General features: G+C 45.1%; 1 protein-coding gene across 3 annotated transcripts in view; it reads left to right on the forward strand.

Annotated features, from left to right (window-relative positions):
- ACVR1 (activin A receptor type 1) overlaps positions 1-26,280 on the forward strand; it is a 140,861-nt gene that overhangs the window by 73,672 nt on the left and 40,909 nt on the right. For all 3 annotated transcript variants that reach the window (XM_068245746.1, XM_068245747.1, XM_068245749.1), the window contains exons 2-5: positions 6,878-6,953; positions 13,767-14,030; positions 14,856-15,070; positions 25,407-25,506. In XM_068245746.1, coding sequence (XP_068101847.1) covers positions 6,887-6,953; positions 13,767-14,030; positions 14,856-15,070; positions 25,407-25,506 — 646 coding nt within the window. In that variant the 5' untranslated portion in view covers positions 6,878-6,886. The remainder of the gene's footprint in view (positions 1-6,877; positions 6,954-13,766; positions 14,031-14,855; positions 15,071-25,406; positions 25,507-26,280) is intronic.

Consider the following 26,280-nt stretch of genomic DNA (forward strand, 5'->3'; position numbering starts at 1 on the left):
TCGGCCTGTGGTGTATGGTCAGCCGACAGATCTATCTCTTATCACAGAGAGACCTGTCTGTTGATCAATCTTACCATACACAGGTAACACAAACACATGAAACCTAGTAGAGTGTTTGCAGCTCCACCTGATGTTTGTAAGTGGCATAGGTGTAATATACATAGCCAATATTTTATACTACACATTTATATTTAAATCTACATAATTACTTAAAAAGCACTGTATTCCCAATAACCAAAGTCCTCAGATAGCTTTCGTTTGCCTATATTTGAAAAGTGAACCCAAATGGTGTGTCGAGCTTGTGCTTTTGCATTGCGCTGTTAAGTGGGGCGGCAGTTATCACAGCAGACAGCAGCGTTTTGTGGAGTATCGTTATTTGCACATTAAAATGATTAAGGTTTATTTTTACCTCAGTGAATTACAGCAAGGCTCTGGAAAATGGAGTCGCTCTACAGATGTAGACATCACTTAGCGCATCCTTGGCAGGGGTTCAGCAAGCTGAGCCGCTCCGGATCCGCCTAGAATAGCAGACCTTCAGGGGGGAACATTGATTTTTTTATTTTGTTTAATCCTTTTATTGCGATACGGAATGAAAATGTGACTGACTTTATTCTGTTTGCCTGAAAGTTTTACATCAAGGCGGAGGCTGGTTCAAAGGTTTCCATGTTTTTGTTGTGCTAAATCTCCCAGCATGCTCGGTTAAGCCTTGGCATCTCTAACTATGCTGGTAAGTAGCTGGGTTGCAGGACCGGCTGTGCTAATTAGTGGGTTGCAAAAGTATTCGGCCCCCTTGAAGTTTTCCACATTTTGTCATATTACTGCCACAAACATGAATCAATTTTATTGGAATTCCACTTAAAAGACCAACACAAAGTGGTGTACACGTGAGAAGTGGAACGAATATCATACACGATTCCAAACATTTAAAAAAAACAAAAAAAAAACTGCAAAGTGGGGTGTGCAAAATTATTCAGCCCCCTGAGTCAATACTTTGTAGAACCACCTTTTGCTGCCAATTTTTTAGGGTATGTGTCTACCAGCTTTGCACATCTAGAGACAGAAATCCTTGCCCATTCTTCTTTGCAAAACAGCTCCAGCTCAGTCAGATTGTATGGACAGCGTTTGTGAACAACAGTTTTCAGATATTGGCACAGATTCTCGATTGGATTTAGATCTGAACTTTGACTGGGCCATTCTAACACATGGGATATGTGCCATGCTTTATATGTCAATGTGTCTGATGTTAACAAATGGCAACAGAAGTTTGCCTTAAATGAATGCAACTTTTAACTGCAGTGCGCTTGTGCCTTTTAAGGGGTGCGTGATCGTATATAGAGGGGAGCTTCGATGCCCTTTCCCAAGTTAGGAGTGATGAAGTGAATTTTATTCATTACTCTACCATCACCCCATAGATGTTACCAGCACTAGAGGTGGTCAGTGATATGCAAATCATTCAAAGTTGATGCAAGATAATGCAAATTCGTGGAGCTTTAAAATAAGCTGAATCGAATTGCACCTCACTGAGATTTAATTGCCCCATTCTCAAGCTGCATATATTTGCATACATTTGTATAATTCAACATCAACTGGGAGTTATTTGCACCTCATTGACCATGCCTACGTAGCATGGGTGGAGGGGTTGATCAGATGACAAAAGGTTGCTCAGATGTGCATTAGCGGATTAGGGACTGCTGCGGTAATGGCACCAGAGGTGCCAGATCCAATAAATGGCGGCTGGAAAGCGGTTGTGCGTTCACTCTGAATGAGGCCTATGTTCCATGGATGGCTGAACTGCTCTTTTGTTGAGCAATTCAGTTGTCTGACTGCTGGCCATAAGCGCCATTCAATGGTAGTTCCATGCACCCGAATGGCAGCATTCGGTAACACCATTCGTGTCATGCTTGTCACACGGGCGCGGCGGCATTTCCTGGTGGCAAAAAAATTTGCAACTACATGGGAGGGCTGCCGGTGCCAAGTGCTAGCAAGTTGGTTAACGAGAGCAGCTGACAGGTGGTGAATTCACCGCCTTCAGCTTCCCGTGGAAAAAGAGGCCTTGCTGTCATTAAAATTACTGACTTTTTGCACTATACTTGGAAATTTTTTTCATTTTTACTTTTTTTTGTGTGTGTGTGAGCAGTAAAAAAAAAATCAGACTCCCTTTTGCTTTTGTCCCACATGGCACGGGTTTACAATTCTATTCCATTTTACAGCAAAACGAAAAATCTGAAATGAAAAATCGCACACAAAAAACGTAGTTGTAGATATGACTGTTCTATGCAACCATCGCACATCAGGAACAGCGTCCTTGATGAATTTGGATAGGTTTACTTAAACAATTTGGGTTTGCACTTTGGACAGCACGAAGGCGTAGTGGTTAGCACTCTCGCCTTACAGCGCTGGATCCCGGGTTCGATCCCAGCCAGGGCACCATCTGCATGACGTTTGTGGGTTTCCTCTGGGCACTCCGGTTTCCTCCCACATCCCAAAAACATACAGATAAGTTAATTGGCTTTCCCGAAAATTGACCTAGACTACGATACATGCACTCCGCATGCATAGACATAGGACTATGGGAGGGACTAGATTGTGAGGAACAGTTAAGTGACAGGACAATATACCCTGTACAGCGCTGCGGAAGATGGCAGCACTGTATAAATAATAATAATTTGTAGGTTAGTGGCTGCAGTCCTCCATAGAATGTCTGGTTTGAGCATCCAGTAATGGTTTTATTTTGTTTTTTTACGAGACAGGTCTCCTTTAACATGAGACAAGGGCATCTGACTAATTTGTGCAGCCAGACTAAAGCTGGTATATTTCATCATTAGAAGCCACCACAAGTTAGACGGGTTTGTAACAGGAGAAGCCCGAAGTAGGACAGTCAGAGTCCCTTTATGCTCTGCAGACGAGGGATGTTATGTTTTGTCTATGGAGCAGACTTCAGTGCGGCGAGATTAAGCACAGGCTGGGCCTTTGTCATCCTCTCTGGAAGTGCGGTCTGTCTGCGAGTGTTTGCGTCTGCTGCACAAAAAAAAGAAGCTCTTTGTACCGCGTGCCAAGCACTCTACAAAGACATCCGCGAACAAACGCTTCATTTATCCCGTGTCCCTGGCCAGGTTAGCTGGTTCCTGACTGAAAAGTCCTGGAATTAGGCAGAAGTTTAACATTGATGGAATGTTAATCATTTTTCCACTGTGTTGTTCCTGCGTTATATAAATATATATTGTTTTCAATAACGTAGGTGGAATAGAAAAGCATCATGGATCAGAAACTATGGACTGGGGTGCAGTTTGGTGTGCATGGGAGATTTAAAAGATAGCTGTACTACTCTCCTCATGAGTCCGTGTAATAATCTCCTATATAGTTCCTATAGTTACTATATAGTAATTTAAATAAGCTCTACTGCCCAGACATAACTGTTTACTGTGGTGTTTTTCCCAACAACCAAGGTGACATGTGACAGGATGAGATGGACATGTGTATGTACAGTGCCTAGCACACAAATAACTATGCTGCAGGGCTGTGGAGTCTGAGTCTGAGTCTGAGCAATTTTGGGTACCTGGAGTCTGAGTCGGATGATTTTTGTACAAAATCCACAGCCCTGATAAGTATTAGACTAAGGAGTCGGAGTCGCGGAGTCAGTTATTTTGGGTACCTGGAGTCTGAGTTGGTTGATGATTAATGTATCGACACCACAGCTCTGCTATGCTATGTTCCTTTTTTTTTCTTTCTATGCCTGAAAATGTTAAAAATCAGGTATGCAAGTAACAGTCTCCCCTGTTACTGATAAGTAATTACAGCCATAAAACCTTTTTCTGCCAGTAAATGGCTTCTGTGAGCAGGAAAAATTAAAAGGGTCAATAGTTCATAGATTTGAGCTCTAACATACTTCAATGAAGGTGTCATTGAACAAAAACAATGAAACAGTAAAAACTAGATTTAAATATAAAATAGAACTGGGATATCTAAAAATGTCATTTTTAGGAAGAAGAGGAGGATAGATGCAATTGTTTTTCTCATCCCTTTATTTTCACCTCGGATGTCCTTTAATGCTGGATCCACACCATACAAATTTTTTTTGGCAGATTTACCGGTACCTGCCAGATCGATTATTTCCAGCATGTCCGATCTGAGAATCTATCGTTTTTTTTTTTTTTTTGCCCGATTTCCGTTTGTTTCTGCGGAAATCTGTCAGAAAATCTCTCAAAAAAATCGATCGATTCTCAGATGGGACATGCTGGAAATAATCGATCTGGCAGGTAAATCTGCCCAAAAATTGTATGGTGTGGATCCAGCATAACTCTGAAACTCTGCATGATTCACTGTGAAAGCTGGCTTGCGTGGCTGTCGGCAGTTGCTGAAAAGGGATTGATTGCTTCCAGCTGTGCATATGCAGAGCCAGCATCCCTATGAATGGCCAGGGTCCCTCAATCCAGTGGAAGAATGTATCATTACAGCAAGGCCAGTGAAGCTACTGTTGTAAAAAAAAAAAAAAGGGGGGGGGGGGGTTCTTGGTATCTTAAACAGCAAGACTACACTGATGCCATGGATTCTTGGAAGTTTCCAAATAGAATATAGCTGAAAATGAATGATACTTGTTACAAAATTACTTTTTATAGGGAAAAAGAATACAGAGAATTTTTTTTTTTTTTTTTATTTTTTTTTATAGATTTTTATAAAAAAAAATTTTTTTGGAGAACTTCAACTAACACCAGCATGGGTGGGGATGATTACGAATCAGGGCTGTGGAGACGGTACAAAAACCTTTCCAGACTCAAACTCAGACGACTCAGTTTATGAAACCTCCAACTCCAGGTACCAGAAATGGCTCCGACTCCTTGACTCCCAGACTCCTTAGTCTAATACTTACCAGGGCTGTGGATTTGGGTCAAAATTCATCCAACTTCCGACTCCTCAGTTTATGAAACCACCGACTCCCAAGTAACCAAAATTATTTAGACTCCACAGCCCTGGTATGAATACGAACATGTCTGGCAACGTTTGCTATAGAGTTGTTTAAAGGGATTGTGCGCTGCGTTGCCTATTTAAATGTTATTCAAAAAGCTGTGCGCCTTAATGCACACTAAGAACCAGGATAAAAGTTGACTTTAACTTTACCTGAGGCTTCTTCCAGCCTCCCATAGTCTTCGAGGCTCTTCATTGTCCTCCAAGACCCTCCATTGTGCCTCTATCACCCTCAATTACTATCCCCAACCCGGCTGGGTTGTGACCACTGCGCATGCATGGGCTGTCCTGGCCGCGCACCTCATCGATTGCACTTTTGTGGCTGAGAGTGTTTTTCTTATGTATTAAGTACAAGTTTTTATGAAGCGGGGTTGGAAATGTAACTAGGGGTGACAGCAGCACAACAGAAGAGACATGGTGGGCCTCAAAGACCATAGGGGCTGGAAGAAGCCCGGGGTGAGTAAAAGTCAACTTTTTATTGTTCAGGTTTGCTCTAAAGGACTCCTGAACTTAACTTCAAAATTATACAATAAACATGAAAGTGTCTGTTATTGGGACACCTGATACTTACAAGCCGTCTGGTTTTGCCGGCCTCCTTTCTGTTGCACTACTCTGAAGCCAGGCTCTGACTGGTGGAGTGTTGCAAACTCCGCCCCACTCCTCACTCTTTGCACACCTGCACTTCCGCCTGACTGTACAGCAGCTGGAAGCGTTCTGCGCATGCACTCTTCAAACGTCCATTGTTAATTTAGCAGCACCTAGAGCAGTTTTCTTTGTAGTGGCTGGAATTCTGCTTTAACTTATGGACCTCTTCTTGTTCTAGAATATTCAGTAGATCTGTGTATGTTCTGTGTAATCTCATTAACTGCAGTTCCTACACACAGATCTTCCCATGGTAATCCCCCACAGACGCAGATGATAGTAGGTGAATCAGTCCAGTGACAGCTGCCTAGAACCGCAAGGTTGTTGTTGGTCTTGCAATGCTTTCTATAAAAGCGGCGGTATTATCTCTGGTCCGTTATTGCTCAGTGACTCACCAGTGTGTTGGAATTCGGGTGTCGTGCCCTCTCCTTGTCCACTCCACTGATTAAAGCTTTGTAATATTTTATTATTTTCTCCTGTTGGCCACGTACTCGGATTAGTTTTTATGACTCAGACTGTGTAGGATGGTAGCTTAGCAGTGTCCTCCTGGCAATGAATTTTACCGGCTTCTGGTAATTTTTCTTTTCTTTTATCCTTGCAACAATGATCTAGCCTCACATTTTATATTGATCTATAAATGCCCTGGTACATTGTCTCTGCTGCAAAGCATAAACTCTGTCCTCCCGTTGGAGGTACAGTACAAGCGCACGGTTAAGTATACCTTGGAGCTGCACAGCCAGGCTGGATAAATTGCTGGTACAGTATTAGGGCTCCTTAAAAATTGCAGCCATCACTGAATAGCATCAGCCACTCACTTCCTGTGAGTGGCGTCGATACTTCCGCAGGTGGGACTTAGAACTCTCCTCTCCACTCTCCTTAGTTTTGCAGTGAGTAGGCCTGCTCTGATCTGCACTCCAAGTGAAAGTAGCCTATACTGCACTCCAGACACTACCAGGAACATCATCGCTAACGAGGGAAGATGTACAGTACTTGGGAGTGTGTACAATCCCATGGGAGAATTGTGATGATACTTTGATCTGTGTTTGCAAAGTAGAAGTGGTAACACTGCATCCTCTCGTTTACGTTCACATTATGCTTTGTTTTACCCTCCTTTATGCCCCATCCCTGGCTCAGTAGTTATTTGTATATAAGGAAAATAGTTTTCTTTGCATATTTTTTTTATGTGTGATAATCATGCCTGCGGAACAGATTACTGTAAACCGTAACTGCATATAAATTAATCTTTGTTTTTTTTTTTCCTTTCCTTTTACAGAGCTGTACAATGGTGGATGGTGATATGATTCTTCCTGTGCTCATGATGCTGGCCTTCACATCTCCTAGTATAGAAGGTGAGTGACATAATCCCATACAGAGAGGAGGGGGAAATAGTCCAGAGGCACTGTAGCCTCCACTTCCCTTAAGCAGCCCATACACTCAGCCGATTTTCTGGCCGACCGATCGATCGCGATCGATCGATCGATCGCAAATCGGTTGGCCAATCGACCGATCGACGGCCGATTTCGATCGATTTCGATGGATTTCCATCGAACTAGCAGGGTGGAAAATTTAGGTCGATCTGATGAGATTGCTTATCAGTTTGCATTGGCCTTAATGGAAATCTGATGGCAAAAAAATGCCATCAGATCGAATTTCAACAGATTTCAAACTGAAATCTATTGGAATTCTATCCTGGTAAAAAATGTTCTAAAAACGCATCAGATAGATCATCAGATGCATTTCTTATCTGTCTGCTGCCAATCTGACGAGTGTATGGGCACCTTAAGTGCTGACATTTCTTAGGCTTTGGCCTTCATTTGTTTTAAAATCATGCAAGTTAAAGGAATACTATCGATTCACATATTTTTTTCAATTGACACAGGAATTGTTTGGGAAGTGCTGCTAAGTACTGGTGTATACATTTTAGTAGCAACTTCTTTGTTTGCTGTTAGCAAAATACTTTCAATCTTTACTGATGCCAAAACTGATGGCTGACTGAGCCATGAGGAGAGGGGAAATTCCCCTCACACTTGATCAGTTAACTCTATGTGTAGCTCTGTGTGTGACAGAGAAGAGAGCTCCCAACAGCTGCAGATCCTGTGTTTCTGACTTATGTGTCTGAAGAGAGCAGAGGAAATGTAACTAAATGTCACAGCTTTTCATACTGTTTTTGCTTTCAGAGTTTGATATGTTTGATATGTGCTTTCTGTAGTCTGATATGTTAACTCTGGCTGTGCATTGAAGCAGACACCCCTTCTGCAATTGATTTGTCCCAATATAGCTAAATCCTACCCTCAATAAATTACAGCTTTTGCCTCTATTTAACATGAAAAGTAGGAAAATGTTAACACAGCTACTTAGACATTATTTGTACATTGTCATTTTAGAACACTTGGATATCGATAGTATTCCTTTATATGTATATCCTCCTTCCTTCTGAAGAAAGGTTTTAAGGTTTTTATATCGCTAGTTCACCCTACTAGATTTAGTATTATTGGTAAATGTGAATAGTGGAACTATGCTGTTACTCTCACACAGTAAGTAAATATTTATTCATCATAATTTATATATGATTTACTGTATATACACTCGAATACAAGTCGACCTTGTGTATAAGTCCACTCCAATATTCAAATCTGTTAAAGAGAATCTGTACTCTAAAATTATTACAATAAAAAGCATACCATTCTATTCATGATATTCTCCTGGGCCCCTCTGTGCTGTTTGTGCCACTCCCTGCTGCAATCCTGGCTTGTAATTGCCAGTTTTAGGCAGTTTTTACAAACAAGACATGGCTGCTAACCAGCTTGTGATAGGCTCAGAGAAGCTCAGTCAGTGACTCATACAGAGCCTGCAGGGGGGGCGTGGAGAGGGTGTGTATAGCTTCTCCCTATCACAAGCAAAGCAGCACATTCTTGCCTGAGCTGACAAAGGAAAGAAGGTTAGATTAGATAACAGAATATTACAGAGACAGTGCAACTAGGAAAGGCTGCAGTAAGACAGACCACATTAGAACAGGTATAGGAACTTATAGGATAGAAGAAATAGGGCTGAAAATTTTGTTAGTCTCTTTAAGCTGGAATTTTTTATTGACTCAAGTATTAGTCTACCCAGCAAAGTTAATGGCTACACTTGGGGACCAAGAGGGATTAATGACACCACTGCATACAGTATTGCAGCCATTAACTCCTCCTGTCCCTTAAGTGAAGCCAATACCTCCTCCAGGCCCCCAAGTGCTGTAATTATTCACTCCCTTTTATGCAGCCCAGTATTTACCCCCTGCTCCTTCCTTGTTAATTGTTGTGGCATTTCCTTTCCTCAAAGTATAACTTACCACTGGGTAAATTGCTGCAAATGGGAATGTCACTATTAGTACATAACTCAGTGTGCTCAGTGTTGCCCGTGACTTGTGTATAAGTCAACCCCTATACGTTTGAAGTGAATCAGACCTAAATTTCTAGACTTATATTCAAGTATACACAGTATAATTATTTAATCCCCAAACTCCCTGTACTGATCTTTCCAAGTCAATTGTAAGTACCCCCCAAAATCTAACTCAAGTACCTCCAGGGTATGCGTACCAGGTGTTCAGAACCTAGGGCATAAATTGGGGAGTCTGAAGCTGTGTACTCGCACTAGATGAAACCCAACCGAAGCGGCTGCTTGCGCTCCCTCGCCATCTTCTCCGGCCGCACCGTTGACTTTTATTCAGCCCCGGTTATGTGGCTGGCTGCAACGAGGGCACGTGGCCTCGCTGCGCAGAAGCTCACGACTGGCCAGTTTATTGGAGCTAATTAAAAGACAGCGGAGTGGCTGGAGAAGACAGCGAGGGAGCCCAAGCACCTCATAGAGCTGGAGGAAGCCCCAGGTAAGTATAAATACAGCCTTTATCTTTATCTCGGGTACCCTTTAACATTAACAGCACAATGGAGTAGTGGTTAGCGCCTGTCTTGCAGAGCTGGCACCTAAGTTCGAACCCCAGCCAAGGACCTATCTGCACGGACTTTGCAAGTTCTCCCTGTGTCTGTGTGGGTTTCCTCTAGGTACTCCGGTTACCTCCCACATCCCAAAAACATACATATAAGTTAATTGGCTTCCCCCTAAAAATTGTCCCTAGACTGCGATACATACACTACACAATATATACATAGACTTATGACTGTTGTAGGGATTAGATTGTGAGCCCCTTTGAGGGACAGTTAAAGAGTAACTCCAGTGAAGATAATGTAATTTAAAAAAGTGCTTTGTTTTTTACAATAATTATGTACAAATGATTTAGTCAGTTTGCCCATTGTAAAATATTTCCTCTCCCTGATTTACATTCTGACGTGTATCACATGGTGACATTTTTACTGCTGGCAGGTGATGTCAGTGGAAGGAGATGCTGCTTGCTTTTTTGGCAGTTGGAAACAGCTGTTATTTCCCACAGTGCAACAAGGCTCCCACAGGGTGATGTCAGAACAATGGTCCTGACTTCACCCTGTGGGGGAGGGGTTTCACCATATCAGCCAATCAGCGATACAGAGCCCCCTGGTGATCCATTTGTGAAAAGGTAAAGATTTCTCATGGGAAAGGGGGTATTAGCTACTGATTGGGATGAAGTTCAATTCTTGGTTACGTTTTCTCTTTAAGTGTCAAGACAATATACTCTGTACAGCGCTGCGGAAGATGTAGGCGCTATATAAATACTTAGTAATAATAATTTCTTTTAAGCGATGTTTAATTAGTAAGATGTACATCAGCATGACCAAGGAAATTCAAAGTGTCCTAATGAAAATCCATAGAGAAGAATCCTTGGTTGTATTTTAAACTCTTGCCTTGCTATGTTTGGAAGAAATGGTTAATATGACGTTGCTCTTCAGAAGACTTGGAAAAATAAACCATGGACAGGGTTGTAAAGTCCATTCCAGCTGAGGCTGCTCTTTGTGTATTGCATGTCTTAAATTCCAGGTTGTAAAGTGGTTTAATGGAGCTGACAGGAGAGCATGTCTGCTGTTTTATAAATAAAGCTTTAAGGAAGAGCGCTATAGAGAGAGAGCTCTCCGCCACCCTCCCCTGAGGCCAGACAGGCCCCGCCCGCTCTGCTGGTATTATTGTGACTGGGCTCAGCTTGTCTGGGGAAAATAATGCTGAGCATATGAGTAATGCATGCAGAAGGAAGTCTGGATGCTGGGAGCATATATACATAGCTCTTATGTTATCAGATCACCATTTCTTCACTCCAATATTATGACGCCAGGTTTATTAAAGGGCAATCCGATTTGAAAGTGGCTTTTCTTACGTCCCTGTACTGTAATTACTTTTAAAGAGACACTGAAGCGGAAAAAAAAAATGATATAATGAATTGGTTGTGTAGCACAAATCAGAATTAGTTTATTTTGCCAAGCACGGTTGGGCCGTGCATGGAATTGGATTTGGCACATTGATAGGCACAGAAAAAGTAATATAACAGACAAGAGTAAAACAACAAAAACAAAAGTAATATGCAACAGGACAAGAGTAATACACATTGAAGTAGAGCATTGCAGGCTAGCAAGGACAGCAGCGTGTAACAGCAGATAATTCTTGTATGACCTAAGCAGGGTGGATAGCAGAGCAGCCACAGTTGAAGTCAGATATTAGTCCGCAGATGGCTACAGGAGGGGTCAGTGGAACGAGCAGAGTTCAAGAGTACAATGGCAGTGGGGAAAAAGTGTTCATACGCTTAGTAGTTTCTGCAGGGATGGACTGGAACCTCCGACCCAGTTTGAGTCGCATGAAAAAACTGTGGCCAGGGTGAGAGGGGTCGCCCACAATTTTCATTGCTCTGTTACGCAGTCTGGTGTTGTAGATGAGATTTAGTGGGGGAAGAGGTATCCCAATAATCCTCTCCGCTGAGCTGATGACCCTCTGGAGTTTATATATGTCACTGGCAGTGCAGCTAGCGAACCAGACCAGGATGGATGAGCAAAGAACTGACTCGATTGTCGCAGAGTAGAAGTATCTCAGAAGTTCTTGGGCCATACCAAACTTATTTAGTTGGCGAAGGAAGAAGAGTCTTTGTTGAGCTTTCTTCTGAGTTGCGGTGGTATTTGCCCTCCATGTCAGGTCGTCCGAGATGGTTGTAGCCAGGAGGCGGATGCTGGGAACCCTAGCGACTTCGGTACCCTCGATGTACATCGGTAGGAGATTACATGCATACTTCCTGAAGTAGATTACCATCTCCACGATTTTGGCTGTTAAGAACTAGCCTATTCTCTCTACACCAATTGCAGACTGTCAACCTCCTGGCGGTAAGCCTGCTCGTAACTCTCACAATTGTGATGTCGTCCGCAAATTTGATGATTTTGACAGTCAGCAGTGGATGTGCAGTTCTTCGTGTATAGAGAGTACAGGAATGGTGACAAGACGCAGCCCTGAGGGGCTCCAGTGTTGGTCACTCTGGGTCGGGAGGAGATGTCACCCAGCTTCACAACCTGGGACCTGTTCGAGAGAAAGTCTGTGATCCAGAGACAGAGAATTAGATGGACTTAAAGCTCTGTGAGATTGTCATGCAGAATACTGTGGCAGATAGTATTGAAGGCTGAGCTGAAGTCCAGGAGGAGAACTCTGGCGTATGAGTCCGGCCTGTCTAGGCAGTCAGTGATAAACGACAGGCAGATGTTAATAGCATCGTCAGTGGACCTGTTTTCTCTGTACGCAAACTGGAGAGGGTCCAGTCGGTCTAGAGCAGTGTTCTTGAGCAGAGACAGGACCGCTCTTTCAAAGGTCTTACTGACCACTGATGTTAGGGCCATGGGCCTGAAGTTGTTTACTACTACAACAACAACAACAACAAATAACATTTGTAGAGCGCTTTTCTCCCATAGGACTCAAAGCGCATAAGCATGGCTCAGACCATCGTGGTCAAAACCTGTCAGACCTAACACTGACAGGTTTTGGACTTGATAAGTCCATTTCCTCATGGGGATACTCATGGTATTCTTTGTTTGTTTTTTTAAAGCGTTTCCTGAAGGGCAGTTGATAAGTCTGGCAAAGTGGCACACCATGCTTTGCCGTAGGCCGTAGTGTGAATTATGGTTACAGCGGTGCTCAAGACAGTAATTTGGGCCTCGTCAAAAGACTGAGCCCAAATTACTTTAACCACCCTGGCGTTCTATTAAGATCGCCAGGGCAGCTGCATGAGGGGTTTTTTTAAGTAAAAAAAAAACTATTTCATGCAGCCAACTGAAAGTTGGCTGCATGAAAGCCCACTAGATGGTGCTCCGGAGGCGTTCTTCTGATCGCCTCCGGCGGCCAAAAGTAACACGGAAGGCCGCAATGAGCGGCCTTCCGTGTTTTGTTTACTTCGTCGCCATGGCGACGAGCGGAGTGACGTCATGGACGTCAGCCGACGTCCTGACGTCTGCCGCCTCCGATCCAGCCCTTAGCGCTGGCCGGAACTATTTGTTCCGGCTGCGCAGGGCTCAGGCGGCTGGGGGGACCCTCTTTCGCCGCTGCTCGCGGCGGATCGCCGCAGAGCGGCGGCGATCGGGCAGCACACGCGGCTGGCAAAGTGCCGGCTGCGTGTGCTGCTCTTTATTTGATCAAAATCGGCCCAGCAGGGCCTGAGCGGCACCCTCTGGCGGTAATGGACGAGCTGAGCTCGTCCATACCGCTAAGGTGGTTAAAAACCGTGTAATTCGGCCACCAGCAATAGCATCTTGCTTCCTCAGTGCATGGCGGCGGCCTGGAGGGGGAATATTAATGCCGCCTAGACTTTTGCAGGAGCAGGGTGAGAAGTTTTTCGGCTTTAACCTGTTCCCAAATTTCCCAGCGCCTTTTTTGCATGAATGCAAGTCTGAGGAATGGTATTAGTTTACCAGAAATGAAGCTATTTTTCTGACAAAGACCCAGGACAGCATCGCAATGTTTGAGCACATTGTACTGCTCCTGGGGCCGTTCTGGGGTCTGATGCCACCCCTGCATGGGTGCATGCCCCTAACCGGGGCAATGGTAATGTGTCAGACACTTTAAAACGTATATGTATGAGTCAGTCCGTAGAAAATCGCTGTTAACTGTGACAGGTCCACTTCCTTTTGCCATTCTGAAAGCTGTATTGTCTTATTTTGGCGACTGAAGGAGTACTCTTACTTGACTAGCGATTTTATGCTATTTTGTATTGAACCCTTGCCTTCTGTTCACAGATGAGGAGCTGAAGGTGAACTCTGGCCAGTACAGATGTGTGTGTGAGGGGACCTCGTGTGGCAGCGGCGATCGTTGCTACGGGCAGCAGTGCTTCTCCTCACTCAGTATAAACGATGGTGTCCTGGTCTATCAGAAAGGCTGCTTCCAAGTGTATGAACAGGGCCGCATGACGTGCAAGACCCCTCCCTCTCCAGACCAGGCCGTGGAGTGCTGCCAGAGCGACCTCTGCAATATGAACATCACTGCTTACCTGCCCACTAAAGGTAACATACACCAGATCCTCTTCATTGGGCTGTCATGTAAGAAGGTGCCTGGCTGTCCTGCTGATCCTCTGCCTCTAATACTTTCAGCCATAGACCCTGAACAAGCGTATGCAGATAACTTATTTCTGACAATATTGTCAGAACTGACAAGCTTAACTGCATGCTTTTTTCTGATGTACTTCAGACACTACTGCAGCCACCAGGCAACTGGTATTGTTTAAATATGTGGGTCCACGTTAGACATAGAATAAAACCATTTGAATGGAAGGGTTAACACTCAAGCGTTAAGCTTCATTTAGCTGCTAATTCAGAAGATTGCTGTTGTGTTAGAAGTGCACTACACTGTGTAAACAAGGTAGAAAAGTTTCTCCTGGAAAACGTTCTCTTTGCTTGCTACAAGTCTAGCCTGGTAATATCATCAGTTAGTGTCAGGGAGGTGTAAATATGCATTCAAATGGCATCATACCAGTCTTATAGTGTTTCAAAGTCATTTTTTACTGTTTAATGGTTGTTGTTTTTTACGCAATTTTGAGTGTAAATCTTGTCTCAGGTCTTCTGGCTTACTTACACTCCATTACAGGGATTAGATTGTGAGCTCCTTTGAGGGACAGTTAGTGACAAGATATATATATACACTGTACAGCGCTGCGTAATATGTCGGCGCTATATAAATACTAAAATAATAAAAAATAATAATTACTCTCCCAGCTTAGTAAATTAGGACCTCTGTTACTATTTAGTGATGTTTCAAATCTTGGTGTCTTGTTGTCTCCAGTATTCAGAGCATTGCATTACATCATGTGCTGTATTTTGTCTGTTCTCCAGATCCCAATCATGGTGATGCGTTAAATTACAGCGTGCAGACTCTGGCGATATTTGTTCTGGCCCCCGTCATCGTGCTAATTGTTCTTTCTGTTGTGGCCCTACTGGTCTTCCGGAAAATTCAGCAGCGACACATGGAGAGGCTGAGCACGAGAGACGCAGAGTACGGCACCATCGATGGGCTGATCGCGTCCAATGTCGGCGACAGCACGCTAGCGGTAAGCATCAGGGATTTGTTTGTGCGGAGGGGGTGTGTGTAAATGCTCTGAAAGATGCGGAGGAGAGAATGTCTCCAGCCTAAGCTTTTACTCTCATAAGAGGCTTGTTGCACCCGACAAGGATCTTGGATCCTGATCCCTCGACATTGCAGGAGCTAGGCTGTTCAGCTAGCTTGCAGGCTACTAATGTATTCTGTCGCTATCCTCCAAGTGGATCACTGACGAAGCAGGGGGGATGCTGCAATTTTACAAAATCTTATTTAGGATTAATTCTACAGATACAGTTTTTTTTGTTCCCATCAATTTGCAGTTGGGGATTTTTTTAAACCTGAAATTGCAGAGCTTTTGTGCGTTATTTAAGGATCGGGCCACGTCTTCCTTGTGCCACAGCCGTTGGCGTTCCACGCGCTTTCTAACATTTTCACACACAGTTTTCCTTTGCTCACGGTCCGTTGAACTCTAAGCTCATTAAACTGGGTGTTGGCTGCCCTCACTAAGCACAAACCCAGGACCGATATTACTAGTCTGCTGTAAGCTAGCTGGGAACGCAAGACTTGTTAAACCATGAAGCAGCATTTCATGTGGATGACTCCTAGCCAGGCTCACACTCCCATACAGGCTTTCTACAGCTCAGGTCCAGGCTTAGCTACAGCTCAGGTCCAGCCAGGCTCACACTCCCATACAGGCTTAGCTACAGCTCAGGTCCAGCCAGGCTCACACTCCCAGCCAGGCTTAGCTACAGCTCGGGTCCAGCAAGGCTCACACTCCCATACAGGCTTTCTACAGCTCAGGTCCAGCCAGGCTCACACTCCCAGCCAGGCTCACACTCCCAGCCAGGCTTAGCTACAGCTCAGGTCCAGCCAGGCTCCACACTCCCATACAGGCTTTCTACAGCTCAGGTCTAGCCAGGCTCACACTCCCATACAGGCTTAGCTACAGCTCGGGTCCAGCAAGGCTCACACTCCCATACAGGCTTTCTACAGCTCAGGTCCAGCCAGGCTCACACTCCCAGCCAGGCTTAGCTACAGCTCAGGTCCAGCCAGGCTCCACACTCCCATACGGGCTTTCTACAGCTCAGGTCTAGCCAGGCTCACACTCCCATACAGGCTTTCTACAGCTCAGGTCCAGCCAGGCTCACACTCCCAGCCAGGCTTAGCTACAGCTCAGGTCCAGCCAGGCTCCACACTCCCATACAGGCTTTCTACAGCTCAGGTCTAGCCAGGCTCACACTCCCATACAGGCTTAGCTACAGCTCGGGTCCAGCCAGGCTCCACACTCCCATACAGGCTTTCTACAGCTCAGGTCTAGCCAGGCTCACACTCCCATACAGGCTTAGCTAAAGCGCTGGTCCAGCCAGGCTTACACTCCCATACAGGCTTTCTACAGCTCTGGTCCAGCCAGGCTCACACTCCCATACAGGCTTGGCTACAGCTCAGTTCCAGACTTAGCTACAGCTCAGGACCAGCCAGGCTCACACTCCCAGCCAGGCTCACACTCCCAGCCTGGCTTAGCTACAGCTCAGGTCCAGCCAGGCTCGCACTCCCAGCCAGGCTTAGCTACAGCTCAGGTCCAGCCAGGCTCACACTCCCATACAGGCTTTCTACAGCTCAGGTCCAGGCTTAGCTACAGCTCAGGTCCAGCCAGGCTCACACTCCCATACAGGCTTGGCTACAGCTCAGGTCCAGCCAGGCTCACACTCCCAGCCAGGCTCACACTCCCAGCCTGGCTTAGCTACAGCTCAGGTCCAGCCAGGCTCACACTCCCATACAGGCTTGGCTACAGCTCAGGTCCAGCCAGGCTCACACTCCCAGCCAGGCTCACACTCCCAGCCTGGCTTAGCTACAGCTCAGGTCCAGCCAGGCTCACACTCCCATACAGGCTTGGCTACAGCTCAGTTCCAGCCAGGCTCACACTCCCATACAGGCTTGGCTACAGCTCAGTTCCAGACTTAGCTACAGCTCAGGACCAGCCAGGCTCACACTCCCAGCCAGGCTCACACTCCCAGCCTGGCTTAGCTACAGCTCAGGTCCAGCCAGGCTCACACTCCCATACAGGCTTAGCTACAGCTCAGGTCCAGCCAGGCTCACACTCCCATACAGGCTTTCTACAGCTCAGGTCCAGCCAAAATTGGATGAGGCAAATTCTCAAAATGATCTTGTAGAAAACTGTAAATTTGAAGTGCTTTTTTGCAGTTCAACTTTACAAACTAAGTAATCCATTGTGGACCTCTGCTTGCCTGCAGATGTGCACCTGTTCATACAGGCCTTAACCTCCTTGGCGGTTCAATCTTCCCGCCAAGGAGGCTGCATTGCACTTTTTTTTTAATTTTTTTGTTTTTGCTTCATGTAGCTACCTGAGTGGTAGCTACATGAAACACCACTAGAGGGCGCATGTGTCCCTCTAGTCCGATCGCCGCTGGCAACAAAAGTAAGCAGGAGATTGCGTATAGAACGCGATCTCCTGTTTGGCTTCTCCTGTCGTCATGGCTGCGATCGGAATGACGTCATGGACGTCAGCCGACGTCCTGACGTCAGACCCATCCGATCCAGCCCTTTGCGCTGCCCGGGAGTGATTGGTCCGGGCTGCCCAGGGCTCTGGCGGGGGGCCCTCTTCCGCTGCTGCGTACGGACGATCGCTAGCTGCGCGTACAGCACTTTGCAGTTCAGAAATCGCCCCACCAGGGGCTGAGATATCCTCTGCGGCGGCTTACTCCGAGCTCAGCTCGGGGTTACCGCTAAGGAGGTTATAGAGGAAGTTTAGTGAGAAGTCGATACATCGAAAAGTGAGAAATTAAAAAATACAGAAGAGATCAAGAAATGATTGATATTCACCATGTAATTTAATATTGTTTGATCCACAATCAGCCTGCATGTCATCATCTTTACTACTGGCAGACAAGAAAAAAACTAGATGGCTACCATTATTTATAACCACGCCCAATTAAAAGGTTGATTTTGGGTTTTTTTTATACCGGTAGATATACATATGCACAGAGGGAGATACTGGTTGCTTAGCATTTGGAAACAGCTGATATTTCCCACTATGTTACAAGGCTCACAGACAGGAAACTGGCAGGACCATGGTCCTGACATCCCACTGTGGGGTGGCGAGATTCACCACAATACCAGCCATACAGACCTTGCGGTATAGAAACGTTTTCCTATGTGGTATATAGAGTCAGGTTCATAAATATTGTGACGGACACAATTTTTAACTTTTTTTGGCTCTATACACAACCACAATGGGTTTGCAATTAAACAAACATGTGCTTTAAAGGGAAGGTCCAAGTTGATTAAAAAACAAAAATCGTCTTACCTGGGGCTTTCTCCAGCCCCTTGCAGCCGTCCTGTGCCCTCGCGGTGGTCCCCTCCGACTGACCTCGCCAGCTCAGCATCTACTGCGCTCCAGCGTGCAGCTCACGGAGTCACACTGACGTCATCCGGACTGTACTGCGCAGGCGCAGAACTATTGGGCCTACGCAGTACAGTCCAGATGACATCAGCACGACTCCGTGAACCGCATGCTGGAGCGCAGTAGTCATCTTGCACCAGAGGGGATCTGGGGCCACCAGTGGGGAGAGAGAAGCTGCTGCGAGGGCACAGGTGGGCTGCAAGGGGCTGGTGGAAGCCCCAGGTAAGTAGATTTTTGCTTGTTAATCACCTCGGACCTTCCCTTTAACTGCAGACTGTGTGCTTTAATTTGAGGATATTTACATCCAAATCAGGTGAACGGTGTAGAAATTACAACAGTTTGCATATGTCCCTCCCACTTGTTAAGGGACCAAAAGTAATGGGACAGAATAATCATCATAAATCAAACTTCCACAGACACCTGATGTCTAGAACGCATAGGACAGAACGGATGGGTTTCATCCCTGGTGATGCTCTTCCAGGCCTCTTCAGTTCCTGCTTCTTGTTGGGGCATTTTCCCTTCAGTTTTGTCTTCAGCAAGTGAAATGCCCAATGCACTTCTGAACTCATCCTGCTTTTGTCAGCAGTCACATCATCAATAATTGCAAGAGAACCAGTTCCATTGGCAGCCATACATGCCCATGTTATGACACTATTAACATCATGCTTCACTGATGAGGTGATATGCTTAGGATCATAAGCAGTTCCTTTCCTTATCCATACTCTTCTCTTCCCATCACTCTGGTACAAGTTGATCTTGTTCTCATCTGCATATAGTATGTTGTTCCAGACTTGTGAAGGCTTTTAAGATGTCATTGGGCAAACTCTAATATGGCCTTCCTGTTTTTGAGGCTCACCAATGGTTAACATCTTGTGGTGAACCCTCTATATTCACTTTGGTGAAGTCTTTTTTTTCTTGATTGATGACTTTGACAAAAGCAGCAGGATGAATTCAGAAGTGATTCGGGCTACATTATCTGCTCATATTCAGCCAAATGCTTCAGAACTCATTGGATGTCACTTCACGGTGCAGATGTACAATGACCCAAAGCATACTGCAAAAGCAACCACAGTTTTTGAAGGGAAAGAAGTGGAATGTTATGCAATGGCCAAGTCAATCACCTGACCTGAATCCGATTTGAGCATCCATTTCACGTGCTGAAGACACAACTGAGGGGAAAATGCCCCAAGAACAAACAGGAACTGGAGGCTGTTGCAGTAGAGGCCTGGCAAAGCATCACCAGGGATGAAATCCAGCGTCTGGTGATGTCTATGCGTTTCCAGACTTCAGGCTGTAATTAACTGCAAAGGATTTGCAACCAAGTATTAAAAAGTGAAACTTTGATTTATGATTATTATTCTGTCCCATTACTTTTGGTCCCTTAACAAGTGGGAGGCACATATGCAAACTGGATGTAAATGCCCTCAAATTAAAGCTGACAGTCTGGAGTTAAAGCACATCAGGCTCGTTTCATTTCAAATCCATTGTGGTTGTGTATAGAGCCAAAAAATGTTAGAATTGTCTGTCCCAATATTTATGGACCTGACTGTAGCTTTGAGCAATTATGATCAGCTTTTTCCCGTATGTGGGCTATAGCAGAGTGTTTTCATGAGAAAAGTGCATCTCTTGCAATGCACAACTATCTCTAGTTTGGGAAAATCTACCTTCAGTTTATTATGTAGGAGAGTATTCTGAATTTGAGGCATTCCTGCTGTGCAGCTGAACAGTGCAACTTGCTGCCACCTTGTGGATTTATCTATATATTGCTTCAATAAATGTGAAACAAAAAAACACAATTACTGTACATAGTTGCTGCCACAGAATTACTGTAGTGCTATTTTAAATGTAAAGCCTAAAGGTGACCATACGTCTAGCGACTTGGCGGCTGATCCACTATCAGGTTCGATTATTATCAGATCGAATGAAAATCGATGCCGCCAAGTGCATGCCCAATTAACAATGCGACCAATTACGGGCCAAACATGTCAATTGGACATGCTGCAAGATGGGTAGTTGTGGCAGTAACGGTGAGAGATATCGGGGCAATCAATGAGACCCTCCTCCCCGACTACTGAAGGAAGTGGGTGAAGCAATGTCAGTCTGTGGCTGTAGCTGTTATGTTTGAAGCCCCTCCCTGATCAACTCTCCCTCCCCTGATCTTAAGGAGCTTCCTGTATGCCCCCTAGCATCTTTTGTTAGACAGGAAGTGGCATTGCAACTCCCAGCATGCACCGTAGCCTGCCTGTGTATCCAGATATCGTTGGCATGAGTGTGTGTCTCGGTGGCGTTGTGCTATATTGATATCTCTGTCAAAGGTACACAGGTGTGCATAGCTAATTTCCTTTGAGGAGTGGTTAACTGGAGTGTGTGTATAAAGAAACACCTCAGGCTTGTAAATCAGAAATGTGCTCGCCACAACTATTTTTGCTGTGCAGGGTTCCTGGCCATACAGGTGAAACTCGGAAAATTAAAATATTGTGCAAAAGTCCATTGATTTCAGTTATTCAACTAAAAAGGTGAAACTAATTTATGAAATAGGAACCCTTTGCAGGTGTTTTGGATGAATTAGCTGATTAGAGTCTGACACTTTGAGCCTAGAATATTGAACATTTTCACAATATTCTAATGGTGGCCACTAATGATCCAATCTTTTTCATCCAATCTTACCTATTCTATGTAGTATAAGGGTAAATTAAGTCAAAATACTAGGTAAATGGATACATCAGGCAGTTACCTTATATTACCTAGAAATGGTAAGATTGGATGAAAAAAATTGGATCATTAGTGGCCACCTTAATAGTCTGAGATTTTGATTGAAGGGTTCTCTAAAGGTGGCCACTAATGGTCCAATTTCTAGTGAAAATTAGTTTGAGCGATCAGAAATTCTGATCGGATTGGCTGTAAATCATCTCCATTGATGGGCACAATCTAGTATAAACCATTATGAAAACGGTCGTCCGATTGGATTTTCGTGTAACCAGATTTTGGATTTTCTTGTTGGTTGTGATAGAGGACGATTGGTTTCTTGATGGGGTAGTGAACAATTTCACTTCCGATTTTTTTTTTTTGGTAGAAATTGGACAGTTAGTGGCCACCTTAAGCTGTTAGCCATAATCATCAAAATCATAACAAATAAAGGCTTGATATCTCACTATGCATGTGATGGGTCTATTTCATGTATTTGTTTCATCTTTTAAGTTGAATTACTGACATAAATGGACTTTTGCTCAATATTCTAATTTTTAGAGTTTCACCTGTATGTAAGAAAGGGACTGTAAAAACGAAAGTAACAAAAAAAACAATTCTACACTTTACACTAAATAAACATTTTCATTTACACGAGCAGAGGGATGAGAAATGGAAACATTTCTTAAAGGACAACTATAGCGGGAGGTAAGTGGAGATTGCCATATTTCTTTTCTTTTAAGCAATACCAGTTGCTTGGCTACCCGCTCTCTGCCTCTAACACTTTTAGCTATAGACCCTGAACAAGCATGCAGCAAATCACGTATGTCTGACATTGTTAGAGCTGACAAGATGAGTTGCATGCTTGTTTCTGATGTTAATCAAACACTACTGCAGCCAAAAAGATCAGCAGGACAGCCAGGCAACTGGTATTGTTTAAAAGGAAACAAATATGACAGCATCCACGTACTCCGCGCTACAGTTGTCCTTTAAAGGATAACTTAGTCCTAAAAACATGGCAAAAATGACACCCTGTGTGTGTATGGGGAGTAGTGCAGAAACTTGTCGCACCGCCCTCACGCCGGGGGTCAGCCTCCGTTTTGCTGTGAAGCGTCCCATTCTGAAGTCCTGGTCGGCAGTGCTTGCGCAGTATGTCCAATTGGGCACCTTGTGACTGCTCTCCCCGCAACCTCTAGTTCAATGTGCATGCGCCTTCCCGCAAAAGTGCTTGCGTAGTCCTGCGGACATACTGCACATGTGCTGATAAGGACTTCGGAATGGGCCGCTTTACTGGAAAACAGAGGCTGACGTCTGGGCCAAGGGAGGTGCGGTAAGTTTCTGCACTACTCCCCACACACGGGGCGTCATTTTGGACTAAGGTACAGTAGCAATAAAAAGTATGTGAACCTTTTGGAATTAAATGGATGTGCGAGGTATCATTCACATCAGGCAATGCTTCTTGGGAATAGCGAACCCATAACTGGTGTGTGTGTGTGTGTGTGTTTTTTTTTTTTTTTTTTTTAATAGGGCAGGGCAGCTGTAACCAACATCTCCAATCTCTTCTCATTGATTGGGCTCCAGCTGGCTAGCACCTCACTCCAATTAGCTCTTGGAGATGTCATTAGTGTAGTGGCTGGATGGTGTACTGGTTAACCACCCTGGCGTTCTATTAAGATCACCAGGGCGGCTGCGGGAGGGTTTTTTTTTTTAAATAAAAAAAAAAACTATTTCATGCAGCCAACTTTAGCCCACTAGATGGCGCTCTGGAGGCGTTCTTCTGATCGCCTCCGGCGGCCAAAAGTAACACGGAAGGCCGCAATGAGCGTGTTTTGCTTCGTCGCCATGGCGACGAGCGGAGTGACGTCATGGACGTCAGCCGACGTCCTGACATCAGCCGCCTCCGATCTAGCCCTTAGCGCTGGCCGGAACTATTTGTTCCGGCTGCGCAGGGCTCAGGCGGCTGGGGGGACCCTCTTTCGCCGCTGCTCGCGGATCGCCGCAGAGCGGCGGCGATCAGGCAGCACACGCGGCTGGCTGGCAAAGTGCCGGCTGCGTGTGCTGCACTTTATTTGAACAAAATCGGCCCAGCAGGGCCTGAGCGGCACCCTCTGGCGGTACTGGACGAGCTGAGCTCGTCCATACCGCTAAGTTAAGGGCTCTGCCTCTGACACAGGAGACCAGGGTTCGAATCTCAGCTCTGCCTGTTCAGTAAGCCAGTAATTCAGTAAGGAGTTCTTTGGGCGAGACTCCCTAACACTGCTACTGTCTACTGAGTGCGCTCTAGTGGCTGCCTCGCAAGCGCTTTGAGTCCGACAGGAGAAAAGCGCTATACAAAAAAAAGGTATTATTATTATTAGTCTAGGGGTTCACATACCTTTTCCACCTGCACTGTGAATGTTTACATGGTGTGTTCAATAAAAACATGTATATCCAGAGAGCCGGCACCATCCGTTTTCAAAATGCTCTTTTATTGATTAAAGTGCTTTACAGCCATCACAGCTATGATGGCTGTAAAGCACTTTAATCAATAAAAGAGCATTTTGAAAACGGATGGTGCCGGCTCTCTGGATATACGTGGAAGATATACCTGGGGTGCTGCCAGGTTGGGCCGTGGCACATCACCTGATAAGCAAAAGAGGTGCACCACTACTTTCTTGAAACATTCAATAAAAACATGGAAACATTTAATTATTTGTGTGGTATTAGTTTAAGCAGACTGTGATTGTCTAGTGTTGATCAGGTCACATTTTATGACCAATTTGTGCAGAAATCCACGTAATTTTAAAGGGTTCATACTTTTAATTGCTACTGTATATCCTTTAACAAACCGTACCATTTCTCAGGTTGTACAAAGGGGTTATTCAATTGTCTGGGGAATCCTAGCTGGCAGCAGACTGAGATCGATATAAGTAACTTTACATAATGTTATGGTATGTTTACAGTTTTTTGTTTTTTGCTAAAAGAAAAAAAAATGTAGTCCCTCCCAATCAAGTAGCTCTGCAAGTGATAGTTAGGCCTCTTGCACACGGCAAGTGATTCCGATTCAGATTCCGCTTTTTAATCATTTTTTACATCCGATTCAGATTCCGATTTGCAGTGTGCAGGGAGCAAACTGCAAATTGGAATCTGAATCGGATGTAAAAACTGACTAAAAAGCAGAATCTGAATCGGAATCACTTGCAGTGTGCAAGAGGCCTTATAGCTGATAGTGGATGCAGATGAGGAGAGGAGTGGTGCCTCTCCTGCTGGTATTCTGCTAATGTTTATTCATCATGCACTGCTCCTGCTTCTGGACTTCTGCAGGCATCTGGTACAATGTTGACTGCCATTGCCACTGGCTTTGCGCTGTGAAATGTGTGAATATGTGGGCATTGGTCATGCACCATGTCCCAGTACAGTAGTGGTGAATCTGTACAGCTTCGGATTTGCACTGCTGCCCCAGGGATTGACCTCCTGATCCCTCTCTGGCGTCAGTCCTTCTACGTGTGTACGAGCTTTAGGTCCAGGCAGTGGATACGTTCATTGCTGCAGCATGTGTACATTACATATAGAAAGTAGTGTAATATTTACACGCAGAATATATTGCAAATGTTTAAAGTGGACCTGAACTCTTGCACAAGACAGAAGGAAAACATAGAGAAATGCACCCTGTATGTATTAAGAGAGTTTAGCCTGTGTAATTCCCCCTCATTTGTGTCTAATCATACGTTGTAATCTGATCTCTCCCCTGGGTCACATGACTGCCATGGCAGAGATGGCAGATAAGCTCATTTGAAAGCACAAGCTGTAATTATGTCTGCTTCCATGACTCCGGAAGTAGAAACTGTGCAGATTTATTGCAGGATTTGTATACGATGTAACAAAAATGTTTTTGTTTAAAGCAGGGATGTCAAACCGGTCCTACAAGGGCCGAGATCGTCGCACATTTTTGATACAGCTCAAATAAATTGATGGGTCTGAATCAGGAAAGGCGTGGTCCATCAGGTAGAACACATTCCTCTCTTTCTCAGTCCATCCTAAACGCTGGCATGGATCTGGCCCTCCAGGCCTGGAGTTCGACACATGGTTTAAAGGTTATTATTCTGTTGTGTATCTTTTAGAGCAGAGAGGAAGTTCTGAGTTCAGGTCCGCTTTAAGGACGTGACTTGTGAAGGACAGGAAACTCGTTTAATACATGTGCTTTTATAGCCATCTGTATATCGATCCCAAGCATGCCACTGATTTGTGTGTCTCCCCGCAGGATTTGCTGGATCACTCTTGCACGTCTGGCAGCGGATCTGGGCTTCCCTTCCTGGTACAGAGGACAGTGGCTCGCCAGATCACCCTAGCGGAATGTGTCGGTTAGTATTAGTGTTCAGGGTGGATCTATGGGGCTCGTTTATAAGCATGCAAACAGAAAATTACCATTGTACATATATGCGCTCTTTGTCATTTTTTTTTATTGTGTATTTACTTCTTGCAGACAGCAAGAGGCGTGCTCTAAAGATTACTAGCAGCTCTGCCTCACACCACCTCTGCTGTCCAGTAATACAGCTGAAAAGTTCGGTTATCCTATTACATCCACTGTGTGCAATTGATAAAATGGGAGCATCACCTTGATTTTTCCTAGCAGAGCAACCCAAACTGTCTGGCTTTCTCTGCTATAATTGGTACAACTCTGCTTCACCGCAGGCCTCTTTTTCTGCCGTCGCTATGACGTCAGAGCTCTGTGTGACGGTCTGCAGACTTTCATTGGCTCCTGACCTCGTGATCACTGTGAGCCGATCTCATTTTCTCGCAGGGTCAGGAGCTAATGAAATCGGCTCCTTACCCGCTCTGAGCTCTGCTGTCATAGCGATGGGAGAGCAGTGGGTTCGTGCAGCGATACATCGGTTGGAGCCATTTTTTTGGTACTAGCAGTCTCTGGTCCTTAACCTGTTGCCGCCCACGTCACGCCAATGGGCGTGGCCGCGGCGGCCGCCACAGGACCGCCTAACTCCAATTGGCGTAAAGTCCTGGGGCTGTGTTTTGCAGGAGATCGCGCGCAGGGTGCGCGCGCATCTCCTGCTTGGTGGGTGGAGCGGAGCTCCTCCTTCAGGGCTCGTTTCCACTATCACGAATTCGCCGGCGATTCC

Source organism: Hyperolius riggenbachi, chromosome 7 (genome assembly GCF_040937935.1).
Source record: "Hyperolius riggenbachi isolate aHypRig1 chromosome 7, aHypRig1.pri, whole genome shotgun sequence".
Classification (NCBI taxonomy): Eukaryota; Metazoa; Chordata; class Amphibia; order Anura; family Hyperoliidae; genus Hyperolius; species Hyperolius riggenbachi.